The sequence below is a fragment of the Salmo salar genome, chromosome ssa02 (genome assembly GCF_905237065.1).
Source record: "Salmo salar chromosome ssa02, Ssal_v3.1, whole genome shotgun sequence".
Lineage (NCBI taxonomy): Eukaryota > Metazoa > Chordata > Actinopteri > Salmoniformes > Salmonidae > Salmo > Salmo salar.
In genome coordinates, this window is record NC_059443.1 from 79,564,854 (window position 1) to 79,582,548 (window position 17,695).

At 42.4% G+C, this 17,695-nt stretch overlaps 1 protein-coding gene across 6 annotated transcripts in view; it reads right to left on the bottom strand.

Moving 5' to 3' along the window:
* Positions 1-17,695, bottom strand: part of LOC106585215 (uncharacterized) — an 84,683-nt gene that overhangs the window by 17,313 nt on the left and 49,675 nt on the right. For all 6 annotated transcript variants that reach the window (XM_045710825.1, XM_045710830.1, XM_045710815.1 and 3 more), the window contains 13 exons: positions 17,226-17,353; positions 16,080-16,197; positions 15,161-15,379; positions 12,006-12,176; positions 11,124-11,267; positions 9,654-9,703; positions 7,535-7,664; positions 5,975-6,060; positions 5,095-5,224; positions 2,607-2,797; positions 1,945-2,035; positions 1,645-1,780; positions 1,368-1,558 (listed from right to left, as the gene is read on the bottom strand). In XM_045710825.1, coding sequence (XP_045566781.1) covers positions 1,368-1,558; positions 1,645-1,780; positions 1,945-2,035; positions 2,607-2,797; positions 5,095-5,224; positions 5,975-6,060; positions 7,535-7,664; positions 9,654-9,703; positions 11,124-11,267; positions 12,006-12,176; positions 15,161-15,379; positions 16,080-16,197; positions 17,226-17,353 — 1,785 coding nt within the window. The remainder of the gene's footprint in view (positions 1-1,367; positions 1,559-1,644; positions 1,781-1,944; positions 2,036-2,606; positions 2,798-5,094; positions 5,225-5,974; positions 6,061-7,534; positions 7,665-9,653; positions 9,704-11,123; positions 11,268-12,005; positions 12,177-15,160; positions 15,380-16,079; positions 16,198-17,225; positions 17,354-17,695) is intronic.

Sequence of the window (17,695 nt, forward strand, 5' to 3'; positions counted from 1 at the left end):
TTGCAACCCCAGCATGGTGTGTGCAACGCCAGGGTTGTGGGTTCGATTTCCACGGGGGGCCAGTAGAAAAAAAAGAAAAAAAGAAAAAAATAAATCTGCATGAAATGAAATGTATGCATTCACTACTGTAAGTCGCTCTGGATAAGAGCGTCTGCTAAATGACTAAAATGTAAATGTAAATATCACCAGGTAACATTCTGACTGTGTTGTCTATAACTAGCAGCACCATATCACCAGGTAACATTGTGACTGTGTTGTCTATAACTAGCAGCACCATATCACCAGGTAACATTCTGACTGTGTTGTCTATCACCAATAGCACCATATCACCAGGTAACACTGTGACTGTGTTGTCTATAAGTAGCAGCACCATATCACCAGGTAACATTCTGACTGTGTTGTCTATAACTAGCAGCACCATATCACCAGGTAACATTCTGACTGTGTTGTCTATCACCAATAGCACCATATCACCAGGTAACACTGTGACTGTGTTGTCTATAAGTAGCAGCACCATATCACCAGGTAACATTCTGACTGTGTTGTCTATAACTAGCAGCACCATATCACCAGGTAACATTCTGACTGTGTTGTCTATCACCAATAGCACCATATCACCAGGTAACATTCTGACTGTGTTGTCTATAACCATCAGCACCATATCACCAGGTAACATTCTGACTGTGTTGTCTATCACCAATAGCACCATATCACTAAGTAACATTCTGACTGTGTTGTCTATCACCAATAGCACCATATCACCAGGTAACATTCTGACTGTGTTGTCTATAACCATCAGCACCATATCACCAGGTAACATTCTGACTGTGTTATCTATAACTAGCAGCACCATATCACCAGGTAACATTGTGACTGTGTTGTCTATCACCAATAGCACCATATCACCAGGTAACATTGTGACTGTGTTGTCTATCACCAATAGCACCATTTCACCAGGTAACATTCTGACTGTGTTGTCTATCACCAATAGCACCATATCACCAGGTAACATTGTGACTGTGTTGTCTATCACCAATAGCACCATATCACCAGGTAACATTGTGACTGTGTTGTCTATCACCAATAGCACCATATCACCAGGTAACATTGTGACTGTGTTGTCTATCACCAATAGCACCATATCACCAGGTAACATTCTGACTGTGTTGTCTATCACCAATAGCACCATATCACCAGGTAACATTCTGACTGTGTTGTCTATCACCAATAGCACCATATCACCAGGTAACATTGTGACTGTGTTGTCTATCACCAATAGCACCATATCACCAGGTAACATTGTGACTGTGTTAATGTACTTGGTGAATAAAGTTGATTCTGATTCTTTGTCTGAAAGCGTACAGTACCTCTCTGAGTCTCGCCAGGACCACTTCAAGGTATTCCTGGTCGTCCACCTTGGCGGTGATGGCGTCCAGGTTGTCAACAACTGTCTTGGCCGTCAGGCAGCAGTTGAACTTGGTCACGGTCTCGTAGTTGAAGGGGAACGTACTCTCACTGATCGTCACCTGAGTGATATTTCCCACTGTGCATTCACTCACTAGGACAGGGAGGAGAGTACTGTTATTCACTCACTACAGACAGACAGACAGACAGACAGGGTATATTAGCGCAGGGTGGACACACCTATGAAGCGTTTGGACTGTGATTGGTCGATGATGGACTGTCTGATAGCCGTCTTCATCCTCCTCTTCTTCTGTCTGGACGTTCCATTCTTTCTCAACACCTTCAGGAATGACTGTAGGAACTGGCCCTTTACTTTCTGGAGAACAACAGAACACAGCCTGTAAACACACACACACACACACACACACACACACACACACACACACACACACACACACACACACACACACACACACACACACACACACACACACACACACACACACACACACACACACAGCCAGGTGTAGTGTTTGTGACCTTAGAGAAGTTCCTGTAGAAGGAGGATGTCAGGTAGAGAGGTAGAATGCCCAGGTTGTCCAGGGTCTCTCTGTTCCAGGTAGCTGGGAGTCTGGAGAAACACAGTACAGACTCAATTATACTGTTGACAGGAAACTCACAGTACAGACTCAACTATACTGTTGACAGGAAACTCACAGTACAGACTCAACTATACTGTTGACAGGAAACTCACAGTACAGACTCAACTATACTGTTGACAGGAAACTCACAGTACAGACTCAATTATACTGTTGACAGGAAACTCACAGTACAGACTCAACTATACTGTTGACAGGAAACTCACAGTACAGACTCAACTATACTGTTGACAGGAAACTCACAGTACAGACTCAACTATACTGTTGACAGGAAACTCACAGTACAGACTCAATTATACTGTTGACAGGAAACTCACAGTACAGACTCAATTATACTGTTGACAGGAAACTCAATCATACAGTACAGACTCAACTATACTGTTGACAGGAAACATGTACACACGCACATCAGTGTATCTGACATATAATGTTTACATTTCAGGGCCCAATCCTAACTTCAGATACTGTTTCAGCCCAGTCAGTCAGTCAGTTAGTTTCAGCCTAGCCAATCAGATGCGTTTGTTTATTTCCATGTTGACTTACCCGTACTGTGTTTTCCCAGATGTCAACAGCGTTTCTATGGCAGCCACCTGTTCGTCGGTGAGGTCATTACAGTTCTGTAGTTTCTGCAGGATGAGCTGGTCAGAGTTCTGGATGTAGGAACCGTCCAGAACACACACCATGTTACCTAGGACCTGCAGGTTGTCACTGCTCAGAACCGTGCCGATGATACCCTGCAGGGACAGATGGACACAACACAGCACTGACTTCACGACTTCCAATCAGATCGCATCAAATGTAAGTTCATATCATGAGCATTTCTATATTGTCATTCTATATTGTCATTCTATATTGCCATTATATATTGTCATTCTTTATTGCCATTATATATTGTCATTCTATATTGTCATTTATATATTGTCATTGTATATTGTAATTTATATATTGTAATTTATATATTGCCATTCTATAATGTCATTCTATATTGCCATTCTATATTGCCATTCTATATTGTCATTCTATATTGTCATTCTATATTGCCGTTCTATATTGTCGTTCTATATTGTCGTTCTGTATTGTCATTCTATATTGTCATTCTATACTGCCATTGTATATTGTCATTTATATATTGTCATTCTATATTGTCATTCTATACTGCCATTCTATATTGTCATTCTATATTGTCATTTGTATATTGTCATTTATATATTGTCATTTATATATTGTCATTTATATATTGTCATTCTATATTGCCATAAAGCTTCATAAAGCCTTCATAAAGCCCATGTTTATATAATATTTCTACATAGTGGGTTATGTCACATTTGACATTGGCAATTATGTCACACAGTTATGCCACATTTCTGAACCCTTTATAAAGCATGACATATGGTTATAGATGCTTTGTAACACATTTATGTAGTGCCTATGAAGGCATTATGAAGGCTTTATGATGCCATTATAAGCTGAACGTCATTTAAAGCTGGACCTAAATTCAAATACATTTAAAACAATACTCAGTAATCATGTGTGAGCATGGTTGTATATTCTAGAAACAGGAGAAAGTTCTCTCTACCTAAAAGGACAACAGGCTAATAGAGAAGACTGAGCCTGGGGAGGAACATATCTCCATCTGCTGTGTCTCTGAACCTCAGTTAGCTCTAGAGTTGTTCTCATCTCTTTTCTATCTATGGCGGAGAAGCTTGGCCCCCTTCAAACAATATGGGGTGGCAGGTAGGCTAGTGGTTAGCGCGTTGGACCAGTAACCAAAAGGTTGCTGGATCGAATCCCCGAGTTGATAAGATAAAAAAAATCTGTCGTTCTGCCCCTGAACAAGGCAGTTAAACCACTGCTTCCCCGGTAGGCCGTCATTGTAAATAAGAAGTTGTTCTTAACTGACTTGCCTAGTTAAAATAAAGATTAAAAAAGGGTGGGGAGCCCTCTGACCTCAGTAATTATCGGCCATCTCTCAACTGTCTTGCCTAGCAACCATTTAGGGAATCATTAATCAACTGTCAGCTTAGATCCTTCCCAGAATACGAGATGGTTGCTAGCAGGGTCATAGCACCATCTCTGCTGCAACCTTGATGTTAAATGATGTGGTAAAAGGTATGGACAAGGAGAAGCACAGTTCTGTCCTGTTTATTGACCTATGGGAGGCCTTCGAGACAGTTGACCACTCGTTACTGATTGTCTTAAGTCGTCAAGCATCATGTGATTGGCCATTTTTTATTTTTACCTGACAGACAGGACACTGTGTATTGTCTGATGGTGTTAAATCAGGTTTCCTTGATATTACCAAAAGTGTCCTACAGGGGTCGATCTTAGGTCCTGTACTTTTTGACTGTTTATATAAACAATATAGGTCTCTGCATTTTTTTTTTTTACACACACCTGTATGCAGATGACACTGTTGCTATTGCCCCCAGGGTTAACCAGACTCTTTCAGATGCTACTGTTGCTATTGCCCCCAGGGTTAAGCAGACTCTTTCAGATGACACTGTTGCTATTGCCCCCCAGGGTTAACCAGACTCTTTCAGATGCTACTGTTGCTATTGCCCCCAGGGTTAACCAGACTCTTTCAGATGACACTGTTGCTATTGCCCCCCAGGGTTAACCAGACTCTTTCAGATGCTACTGTTGCTATTGCCCCCAGGGTTAACCAGACTCTTTCAGATGCTACTGTTGCTATTGCCCCCCAGGGTTAACCAGACTCTTTCAGATGCTACTGTTGCTATTGCCCCCAGGGTTAACCAGACTCTTTCAGATGACACTGTTGCTATTGCCCCCCAGGGTTAACCAGACTCTTTCAGATGCTACTGTTGCTATTGCCCCCCAGGGTTAACCAGGTTCATTCCAGAGCTTCAATCTGCCTTTACTGCCTTGCAGAAAGTAATGGATGGAGGACGTAACTTTATTGTGTACTACTGAGAACAGAGACCGATGGGCCCGGTCAAAAGTAGTGCACTATTAAGGGAATAGGGGTGTCATTTGGACCACATCCATGATGTGTGACAGTGTTGTGACTCACCAGGCAGGTCTTGGCATTATTAACCAGGGCTGTGCGTTTGAAGCTGAGAGCGTTGGAGAACACGGAGAAGTCTGCGTCTCCCAGCTCCCTGAAGTAGTCCTTACAGGTGTCCTGAGATACCTTACTGTAGCTGCAGACATCAAATACAATATAACACATTTATATTCATACAATATAAATAAACAAATACATCTGGCTTTATTCAGCAGTAACTTCATTAACCCGTTTCATTCATCAGTAACTTAATTAACCAGTTGTATTCAACAGTAACTTTATTAACCAGTTGTATTCAACAGTAACTTAATTAACCAGTTTTATTCATCAGTAACTTAATCAACCAGTTTTAAACTCAGTAACTTAAATAACCAGTTTAATTCATCAGTAACTTAAATAGACAGTTTAATTCATCAGTAACTTAAATAGCCAGTTTTATTAATCAATAACTTAAATCAACCAGTTTTAAACTCAGTAACTTAAATGACCAGTTTAATTCATCAGTAACTTAAATAGCCAGTTTAATTCATCAGTAAGTTAAATAGCCAGTTTTATTAATCAGTAACTTAATCAACCAGTTTTAAACTCAGTAACTTAAATAACCAGTTGTATTCATCAGTAAACAGAGAGAGAGAGATGGACTGTCCAACAGTATTTGCTTTGATTAATTTATTGATTAGTTGATTGGTTGATTAGTTGATTAGTTGATTGGTTGATGTGTTTATTGGTTGATTGGTTGATTGGTTGATTGTTGATTGGTTGATTGGTTAATTTATTTATTGGTTGATTGGTTGATTGTTGATTGGTTGATTGGGTAATTGTTTATTGGTTGGTTGATGGTTGATTGATTGGTTGGTTGATTGAATGTATGACATGCGGTACTCACGCGTAGTAAAGCAGCATGTCAGGAGGGTATAGGTTGTAGCTGGTGACATCTGACCCTTCCTTGATGTAGTTGTACATGCAGGTCAACTGTGGGTCACACAAACATATAATCATATTATTATTATGATTATTTATCAAATGAATAATCCCTTGCATGCTGACTTCTCAAACAACTGTTGGAATCCAACAATACCGACCTCAGCAACAACAACAACAGCTGGTATTAAGCTTGGTGTGAGTGGCTGACCTGAGTCTCTTTGAGTACGACAACAACAACAACAGCTGGTATTATGCTTGGTGTGAGAGGCTGACCTGTTGCTCTTTGAGTACGACAACAACAACAACAGCTGGTATTAAGGTTGGTGTGAGAGGCTGACCTGAGTCTCTTTGAGTACGACAACAACAACAACAGCTGGTATTAAGCTTGGTGTGAGAGGCTGACCTGTTGCTCTTTGAGTACGACAACAACAACAACAGCTGGTATTAAGCTTGGTGTGAGAGGCTGACCTGAGTCTCTTTGAGTACGACAACAACAACAACAGCTGGTATTAAGGTTGGTGTGAGAGGCTGACCTGAGTCTCTTTGAGTACGACAACAACAACAACAGCTGGTATTAAGGTTGGTGTGAGAGGCTGACCTGAGTCTCTTTGAGTACGACAACAACAACAACAGCTGGTATTATGCTTGGTGTGAGAGGCTGACCTGTTGCTCTTTGAGTACGACAACAACAACAACAGCTGGTATTAAGCTTGGTGTGAGAGGCTGACCTGAGTCTCTTTGAGTACGACAACAACAACAACAGCTGGTATTAAGGTTGGTGTGAGAGGCTGACCTGAGTCTCTTTGAGTACGACAACAACAACAACAACAGCTGGTATTAAGCTTGGTGTGAGAGGCTGACCTGTTGCTCTTTGAGTACGACAACAACAACAACAGCTGGTATTAAGCTTGGTGTGAGAGGCTGACCTGAGTCTCTTTGAGTACGACAACAACAACAACAGCTGGTATTAAGGTTGGTGTGAGAGGCTGACCTGAGTCTCTTTGAGTACGACAACAACAACAACAGCTGGTATTAAGCTTGGTGTGAGAGGCTGACCTGTTGCTCTTTGAGTACGACAACAACAACAACAGCTGGTATTAAGCTTGGTGTGAGAGGCTGACCTGTTGCTCTTTGAGTACGACAACAACAACAACAGCTGGTATTAAGGTTGGTGTGAGAGGCTGACCTGAGTCTCTTTGAGTACGACAACAACAACAACAGCTGGTATTAAGCTTGGTGTGAGTGGCTGACCTGTTGCTCTTTGAGTACGACAACAACGACATCAACAGCTGGTATTAAGCTTGGTGATGAGAGGCTGACCTGAGTCTATTTGACTACAACAACAACAACAACAGCTGGTATTAAGCTTGGTGTGAGTGGCTGACCTGTTGCTCTTTGAGTACGACAACAACGACATCAACAGCTGGTATTAAGCTTGGTGATGAGAGGCTGACCTGAGTCTCTTTGAGTACGACAACAACAACAACAACAACAACGAAAACAACAACAGCTGGTATCTGACCTGAGTCTCTCTCAGTGCGACCCTGTTGTTGCCCTTCCTCCTGCAGGCCTTGACCAGGTTCTTGATCTTGGTTGTGGTCATACTGGCCACTCTGGTGCAGGTGAAGCCCTGGAGCACGCTGGATGACATACTGGGGACACACACATATACACACACACAAGCACACACGCACGCATACACACAAAGGCGCAGAGACACACACAATAATTAAAAATAAATAACCATTAAACTGAGAGAAACACCCAATCAACACGCCCACATGACACTTCCTGGTTTTACAGTGCATTCTGAAAGTATTCAGACCCCTTGACTTTTTCCACATTTTGTTATGTTACAGCCTTATTCTAAAATGGATTACATAATAAATATATTTTTTAATCTAGACACAATACCCCATAATGACAAAGCGAAATCTGTTTTTAGACATTTTTGCAAATGTATTACAAATAAAAAATAGAAATACCTTATTTACATAAGTATTCAGACCCTTTGCTATGAGACTGTAAATTGAGCTCAGGTGCATCCTGTTTCCATTGATCATCCTTGAGATGTTTCTACAACTTGATTGGAGTCCACCTGTGGTAAATGCAATTGATTGGACATGATTTGGAAAGGCACACACCTGTCTATATAAAGTTCCAGTTGACAGTGCATGTCAGAGCAAAAACCAAGCCATGAGATCAAAGGAATTGTTCATAGAGCTCCGAGATAGGATTGTGTCGAGGCACAGATGTGGGGAAGGGTACCAAAACATTTCTGCAGCATTGTGGGTCCCCAAGAACCCAGTGGCCTCCATTATTTTTATATGGAAGAAGTTTTGAACCACCAAGACTCTTCCAAGAGCTGGCCGCCCGGCCAAACTGAGCAATTGGGGGAGAATGGCCTTGGTCAGGGAGGTGACCAAGAAGCCGATGGTCACTCTGACAGAGCTCCAGAGATGGGAGAACCTTCCAGAAGGAAAACCATTTCTGCAGCACTCCACCAATCAGGCCTTTATGGCAGAGTAGGCCAGACGGAACCCACTCCTCAGTAAAAGGCACATGACAGCCTACTTGGAGTTTGCCAAAAGGTACCTAAAGGACTCTCAGACCATGAGAAACAAGATTCTTTAGTCTGATAAAACCAAGATTGAACTCTTTGGCCTAAATACCAAGCGTCATGTCTGGAGGAAACCTGGCACCATCCCTATGGTGAAGCATGGTGCTGGCAGCATCATGCTGTGGGGATGTTTTTCAGCGGCAGCGACTGGGAGACTAGTCAGGATCGAGGGAAAGATGGATGGAGCAAACTACAGACAGCTCCTTGATGAAAGCTCCTTCATCATACCCTGATGGTCTGCTTATCTGTCGAAACGTTGGATATTACATTTTTGCATCTGAGCTCCTAGAGTGTGCGGCTCTCCTTTATTTTCAAGCTCCTTGATGAAAACCTGCTCCAGAGCACTCAGGACCTCCAGATTGGGGCGAAGGTTCACCTTCCAATAGGACAACGACCCTAAGCACACAGCCAAGACAACGCAGGAGTGGCTTCGGGACAAGTCTCTGAATGTCCTTGAGTGGCCCAGCCAGAGTATGGACTTCTCTAACATCTCTGGAGAGATCTGAAAATAGCTGTGCAGCGATGCTCCCCATCCAACCTGACAGATCTTGAGTGGATCTGCAGAGAAGAATGGTAGAAACTCCCCAAATGCAGGTGTGCCAAGATTGTAGGGTCATACCCAAGAAGACTCGAGGCTGTAATCGCTGCCAAAGGTGCTTCAACAAAGTACTGAGTAAAGGGTCTGAATACTAATGTAAATGTCCTATTTCATTTTTTTATTTTTTTTTAAATGTGCAAAAATGTCTAAAAACCTGTTTTTGCTTTGTCATTATGGGGTATTCTGATGTCATTATGGGGTATTCTGATGTCATTATGGAGTATTGTGATGTCATTATGGGGTATTGTGATGTCATTATGGGGTATTGTGTGTAGATTGATGAGGGAAAAAAACAATTTAATCCATTTTAGAATAAGGCTGTAACGTAACAACATTTGGAAAAAGTGAAGGGGTCTGAATACTTTCCGAATGCACTGTATATATATACTGTACAGCACAATGTGCAGATGTTTCCAGACTCACTTGTCGGAGTTGTCAATTCCTAGAGCCACTGTATCAAAGAACAACACAGCCTGAAAATAAAAGAACAGTATTATAGTTTCTTAAATTCACTGTGTGTTCACCGTTCGTGTTCACTGTCTGTGTGTTCACTGTGTGTGTGTTTTCTGTGTGTGTTCACAATGTGTGTGTGTTCACTGTGTGTGTGTGTGTTCACTGTGTGTGTGTGTTCACTGTCTGTGTGTTCACAGTGTGTGTGTGTTTTCTGTGTGTGTTCACAGTGTGTCTGTGTGTTCACAGTGTGTGTCTGTGTGTTCACAGTGTGTGTGTGTGTGTGTGTTCACAGTGTGTGTGTGTTCACAGTGTGTGTGTTCACAGTGTGTGTGTGTTCACAGTGTGTGTGTGTGTGTGTGTGTGTGTGTGTGTGTGTGTGTGTTCACAGTGTGTGTGTGTGTGTGTGTGTGTGTGTGTGTTCACAGTGTGTGTGTGTGTGTGTTTTTGTGTGTGTGTTCACAGTGTGTGTGTGTGTGTTCACAGTGTGTGTGTGTGTGTGTTCACAGTGTGTGTGTGTGTGTGTGTGTGTGTGTGTGTGTGTGTGTGTGTGTGTGTGTGTGTGTGTCACAGTGTGTGTGTCAGTGTGTGTGTGTGTGTGTGTGTGTGTGTGTGTGTGTGTGTGTGTGTGTGTGTGTGTGTGTGTTTTCTGGGTGTATGTGTGTGTGTGTGTGTGTGTGTGTGTGTTTTCTGGGTGTGTCTGTGTGTGTGTGTGTGTTTTCTGGGTGTGTCAGTGTGTGTGTGTGTGTGTTTTCTGGGTGTGTCAGTGTGTGTGTGTGTGTTTTCTGGGTGCGTCAGTGTGTGTGTGTGTGTGTTTTCTGGGTGTGTCAGTGTGTGTGTGTGTGTGTGTGTTTTCTGGGTGTGTCAGTGTGTGTGTGTGTGTGTGTGTTTTCTGGGTGTGTCAGTGTGTGTGTGTGTGTGTGTTTTCTGGGTGTGTCAGTGTGTGTGTGTGTGTGTTTTCTGGGTGTGTCAGTGTGTGTGTGTGTGTGTGTTTTCTGGGTGTGTCAGTGTGTGTGTGTGTGTTTTCTGGGTGTGTCAGTGTGTGTGTGTGTGTGTTTTCTGGGTGTGTCAGTGTGTGTGTGCGTGTGTGTTTTATTGGTGTGTCAGTGTGTGTATGTGTGTGTGTGTTTTCTGGGTGTGTCAGTGTGTGTGTGTGTGTTTTCTGGGTGTTTCAGAGTGTGTGTGTGTGTGTGTGTGTGTTTTCTGGGTGTGTCAGTGTGTGTGTGTGTGTGTGTGTTTTCTGGGTGTGTCAGTGTGTGTGTGTTTTCTGGGTGTGTCAGTGTTTGTGTGTGTGTGTGTTTTCTGGGTGTGTCAGTGTGTGTGTGTGTGTGTGTTTTCTGGGTGTGTCAGTGTGTGTGTGTGTGTGTGTGTTTTCTTGGTGTGTCAGTGTGTGTGTGTGTGTTTTCTTGGTGTGTCAGTGTGTGTGTGTGTGCTCCCCGTCACCTGTTCGTGTCTCCATGTCTTCTGGTTAAGTTTCTCTACACTGCTCTGAGAGAAGCCCTGCAGCAGGGACCTGGGTATCTCAGTAGCCATGCTGTCTGGGACGTTCTGGAGAATACTGTCTGGGTTAGGGTTCACTGTGATCAACTGTATGGGGAGAATAGACACCATATTAATCAATCAATCAGTCAACTGTATGGGGAGAATAGACACCATATTAATCAATCAGTCAACTATATGGGGAGAATAGACACCATATTAATCAATCAGTCAACTGTATGGGGAGAATAGACACCATATTAATCAATCAGTCAACTGTATGGGGAGAATAGACACCATATTAATCAATCAGTCAACTGTATGGGGAGAATAGACACCATATTAATCAATCAGTCAACTGCATGGGGAGAATAGACACCATATTAATCAATCAGTCAACTGTATGGGGATAATAGACACCATATTAATCAATCAGTCAACTGTATGGGGAGAATAGACACCATATTAATCAATCAGTCAACTGCATGGGGAGAATAGACACCATATTAATCAATCAGTCAACTGTATGGGGAGAATAGACACCATATTAATCAATCAGTCAACTGCATGGGGAGAATAGACACCATATTAATCAATCAGTCAACTGCATGGGGAGAATAGACACCATATGAATCAATCAGTCAACTGCATGGGGAAAATAGACATCATATTAATCAATCAGTTTGTCGGTCGGTCAGTCAAACATCCATCCTTTTATCATCCATATTACAAGCATTCAGCTAAGAAATGTTTATCACTGCTATAGAATTAACTGGAAATACTCAACAGTTCTCATAGTAGGAACCAAAAGGTTAAGTGAGGAAGACTTTAACTGCGACATGGTACCTGAGTGACGAAAGTCTGGATTAAGATCGTCGGGGCGGTCTGCATGTATGTTATGAATGTGGGATTCTGGGACGCGTAGAGGAGTTCCGTTCCGCTGATGCTGCCTAAGGTTGCCGAGGGAACACCGGTCACCAGGGAACCCAGCGCTGTCAAGGTGGATGCGTTGTTGATCTGACAGGAAGAAGAGATGAAAACGACAACACGGATTAGTATATGAAACAAAGGAAGGAAGGAAATGTAATCTGATAAAAAGGAAGTAAATGGTGAATGACTACAGAATAATGATTAAAGTACAAATTTTATGATATTATCAAAATATAGCACAACCTGCTGTGGCGGTACCAGCAACAACAACCAGTACTAGGTGATTAACTAACTACCAGCAACAACAACCAGTACTAGCTGATTAACTAACTACCAACAACAACAACCAGTACTAGGTGATTAACTAACTAACAGCAACAACAACCAGTACTAGGTGATTAACTAACTACCAACAACAACAACCAGTACTAGGTGATAAACTAACTACCAACAACAACAACCAGTACTAGGTGATTAACTAACTACCACAACAACCAGTACTAGGTGATAAACTAACTACCAACAACAACAACCAGTACTAGGTGATTAACTAACTACCACAACAACAACCAGTACTAGGTGATTAACTAACTACCAACAACAACAACCAGTACTAGGTGATTAACTAACTACCAACAACAACAACCAGTACTAGGTGATTAACTAACTACCACAACAACAACCAGTACTAGGTGATTAACTAACTACCAACAACCAGTACTAGGTGATTAACTAACTACCAACAACAACAAGCAGTACTAGGTGATTAACTAACTACCAGCAACAACAACCAGTACTAGGTGATAAACTAACTACCAACAATAACAACCAGTACTAGGTGATTAACTAACTACCAACAACAACAACCAGTACTAGGTGATAAACTAACTACCAACAACAACAACCAGTACTAGGTGATAAACTAACTACCAACAACAACAACCAGTACTAGGTGATTAACTAACTACCACAACAACCAGTACTAGGTGATAAACTAACTACCAACAACAACAACCAGTACTAGGTGATTAACTAACTACCACAACAACAACCAGTACTAGGTGATTAACTAACTACCAACAACAACAACCAGTACTAGGTGATAAACTAACTACCAACAACAACAACCAGTACTAGGTGATAAACTAACTACCAACAACAACAACCAGTACTAGGTGATAAACTAACTACCAACAACAACAACCAGTACTAGGTGATAAACTAACTACCAACAACAACAACCAGTACTAGGTGATTAACTAACTACCAACAACAACCAGTACTAGGTGATAAACTAACTACCAACAACAACAACCAGTACTAGGTGATTAACTAACTACCACAACAACAACCAGTACTAGGTGATTAACTAACTACCAACAACAACAACCAGTACTAGGTGATAAACTAACTACCAACAACAACAACCAGTACTAGGTGATAAACTAACTACCAACAACAACAACCAGTACTAGGTGATTAACTAACTACCAACAACCAGTACTAGGTGATTAACTAACTACCAACAACCAGTACTAGGTGATTAACTAACTACCAACAACCAGTACTAGCTGATTAACTAACTACCACAACAACAACCAGTACTAGGTGATTAACTAACTTCCAACAACCAGTACTAGGTGATAAACTAACTACCAACAACAACAACCAGTACTAGGTGATTAACTAACTACCACAACAACAACCAGTACTAGGTGATAAACTAACTACCAACAACAACAACCAGTACTAGGTGATAAACTAACTACCAACAACAACAACCAGTACTAGGTGATTAACTAACTACCACAACAACAACCAGTACTAGGTGATAAACTAACTACCAACAACAACAACCAGTACTAGGTGATTAACTAACTACCAACAACCAGTACTAGGTGATTAACTAACTACCAACAACCAGTACTAGCTGATTAACTAACTACCACAACAACAACCAGTACTAGGTGATTAACTAACTACCACAACAACAACCAGTACTAGGTGATTAACTAACTACCACAACAACAACCAGTACTAGGTGATAAACTAACTACCAACAACAACAACCAGTACTAGGTGATAAACTAACTACCAACAACCAGTACTAGGTGATAAACTAACTACCAACAACAACAACCAGTACTAGGTGATAAACTAACTACCAACAACCAGTACTAGGTGATAAACTAACTACCAACAACAACAACCAGTACTAGGTGATTAACTAACTACCACAACAACAACCAGTACTAGGTGATTAACTAACTACCAACAACCAGTACTAGGTGATTAACTAACTACCAACAACAACAACCAGTACTAGGTGATTAACTAACTACCACAACAACAACCAGTACTAGGTGATTAACTAACTACCAACAACAACAACCAGTTCTAGGTGATTAACTAACTACCACAACAACAACCAGTACTAGGTGATAAACTAACTACCAACAACAACAACCAGTACTAGGTGATTAACTAACTACCAACAACCAGTACTAGGTGATTAACTAACTACCACAACAACAACCAGTACTAGGTGATTAACTAACTACCAACAACAACAACCAGTACTAGGTGATTAACTAACTACCAACAACAACAACCAGTACTAGGTGATTAACTAACTACCACAACAACAACCAGTACTAGGTGATAAACTAACTACCAACAACAACAACCAGTACTAGGTGATTAACTAACTACCACAACAACAACCAGTACTAGGTGATAAACTAACTACCAACAACAACAACCAGTACTAGGTGATTAACTAACTACCAACAACAACAACCAGTACTAGGTGATTAACAAACTACCACAACAACAACCAGTACTAGGTGATTAACTACCACAAGCTAGTTTACCTACGGGTCTCCTGAGTCTGACGTCTGAGAGGCAGTATGAGTGAAAACCAGAAACCGACAGGAAAGTGAGAAAGAGAAGATTCAAAGACAAACGGGTGAAGAAAGTGTTTATCTGAGAGCCTGTGGCTTTATCTTTTTATCTTTGTGACTTTTTAAAATACGTTTTGGGAAAACAACAACCACCACCAACTAGGTTACCTGCACGGTTCCTGACAGCATCAGTGATTGGATGATGGCCATGGCCTGGCCCTGGTTCCAGCCAATCACAGTGCTCAGAATGCTGAAGGAAGCCCACAGAACGCTGGCGGGTGCCATGGTGATCTGACCCTCAGACAAACCTGTACTCTCTCTGCCGAGGGCAGCGATGGTGTTACTGTTTATGTTATCTCCCATGTTAGCTGCTAGAGCTGCAGACACCTACAGAGAACACACAGTGAGGGTTACTGTACAGTTTGTTACTGTGTCTGTCTGTCTGTCTGTCTGTCTGTCTGTCTGTCTGTCTGTCTGTCTGTCTGTCTGTCTGTCTGTCTGTCTGTCTGTCTGTCTGTCTGTCTGTCTGTCTGTCTGTCTGTCTGTCTGTCTGTCTGTCTGTCTGTCTGTCTGTCTGTCTGAATTTGTGTTTGTCTGTGTTTGTCTGTGTGTCTGAATTTGTGTGTATGTGTGGGTGTGTGTGTGTGTGTTTGTCTATGTCTCTGTGTGTCTGTCTGTATGTGTGGGTGTGTGTGTGTGTGTTTGTCTATGTCTCTGTGTGTCTGTCTGTGTGTGTGGGTGTGTGTGTGTGTGTTTGTCTATGTCTCTGTGTGTGTGTATGTGTGGGTGTGTGTATGTGCGTTTCTGTGTGGGTGTGTGTATGTGCGTTTCTGTGTGGGTGTGTGTGTGTGCGTTTCTGTGTGGGTGTGTGTGTGTGCGTTTCTGTGTGTGTGTGTGTGTGTGCGTTTCTGTGTGTCTGTGTGTCTGTGTGTCTGTCTGTCTGTCTGTCTGTCTGTCTGTCTGTCTGTCTGTCTGTCTGTCTGTCTGTCTGTCTGTCTGTCTGTCTGTCTGTCTGTCTGTCTGTCTGTCTGTCTGTCTGTCTGTCTGTCTGTCTGTCTGTCTGTCTGTCTGTCTGTCTGTGTGTTACCTGTGGGTCCAGGTTTGTACACAGTGTAGTCAGGTTGTGTAGAAGGATCATGCTCTGCTCAGCGTCCAGCTGCCTGAAGGCCGGCCCTGGGGCCACACATCGAAACAACAGAGGAAGACTGGAGCGAGAGAGAAAGAGAGAGAGAGAGAGAGAGAGAGAGAGAGAGGGGGGTGGAGAAAGAGAATAGGTAATATTATGTAGGATTGTAGGGTTGACATATGTTTTTTTAACAAGTTTGTTTCAGGGAGAGAGAGAGAGAGAGAGAGAATGAAATAGAGAGAGAGAGAAAGAGAAAGAGAGAAAAAGAGAGAGAAATAGAGTGAGTGTGTGAATGAGTGAGTGAGTGTGTGAGTGTGTGAGCAAGACAGACAGACACACTCACAGACAGACCCAGGCAGATAGACAGAGACAGACCCAGGCAGACAGACAGACAGGAGAGAGACAGAGAGACAGGAGAGACAGAGACAGGAGAGAGCGAGAGAGAGAGAAATACCACAGTGTGCCATCACAGCAGCAAGATGTGTGACCTGTTGTCACAAGAAAAGGGCAACCAGTGAAGAACAAACACCATTGTAAATACAACCCATATTTATGCTTATTTATTTTCCCTTTTGTACTTTAACCATTTGTACATCGATACAACACTGTATATATACATAATATGACATTTGAAATGTCTTTGTTCTTTTGGAACTTCTGTGAGTGTAATGTTTACTGTTAATTTTGATTGTTTATTTCACTTTGTATATTATCTACCTCACTTGCTTTGGCAATGTTAACACATGTTTCCCATGACAATAAAGCCCCTTGAATTGAATTGAGAGAAAGACAGACAGACAGACAGACAGACAGACAGACAGACAGACAGACAGACAGACAGACAGACAGACAGACAGACAGACAGACAGACAGACAGACAGACAGACAGACAGACAGACAGACAGACAGACAGACAGACAGACAGACAGACAGACAGACAGGTGAGAAACAGAGAGAGAGAGACTCAGAGAGACAGACAGAGACTCACATACAGACAGGAGAGAGAGAGACAGGAGAGAGAGAAAGAGAGAGACAGGAGAGAGAGAGAGAGACAGGAGAGAGAGAGAGAGAGAGAGAGAGAGAGAGAGAGAGAGAGAAAAGACTCACAACAGAGGGTTGAAGTTGCTGTCCTGTAGGTAGACCAGTGATGTGTAGTAGTCAGTGAGGTTCTGGGGCAGGCTAGTGTAGTTCAGTAGACCTATGTTCACCAGGTTCACTGTGAACACCTGCAACACCTGGGAGGAGGAAGAGGAGGAGGGGGAGGAGGAGGAGGAGGAAGAGGAAGAAGATGAGGAGGAAGAGCAGGAGGAGGGGGAGGGGGAGGAGGAGGGGGAGGAAGAAGAGGAGGAGGATGAGGAGGTGGAGGAGGGGGAAGAAGAGGAGGAGGAAGATGAGGAGGAGGAGGTGCAGGAAGGGGAAGAAGAGGAGGAGGAAAAGGGGGAGGCGGAGGAAGGGGAGACAACACACACAGGGATTAATAACAAGCCATGCATTCCAGGTTCGTGCCAGTTTGAATTGAAAGCAGTCAATTCAGGAAGTAAACTCAATTAGCAATTTGATCATTGGAAATTCATCCT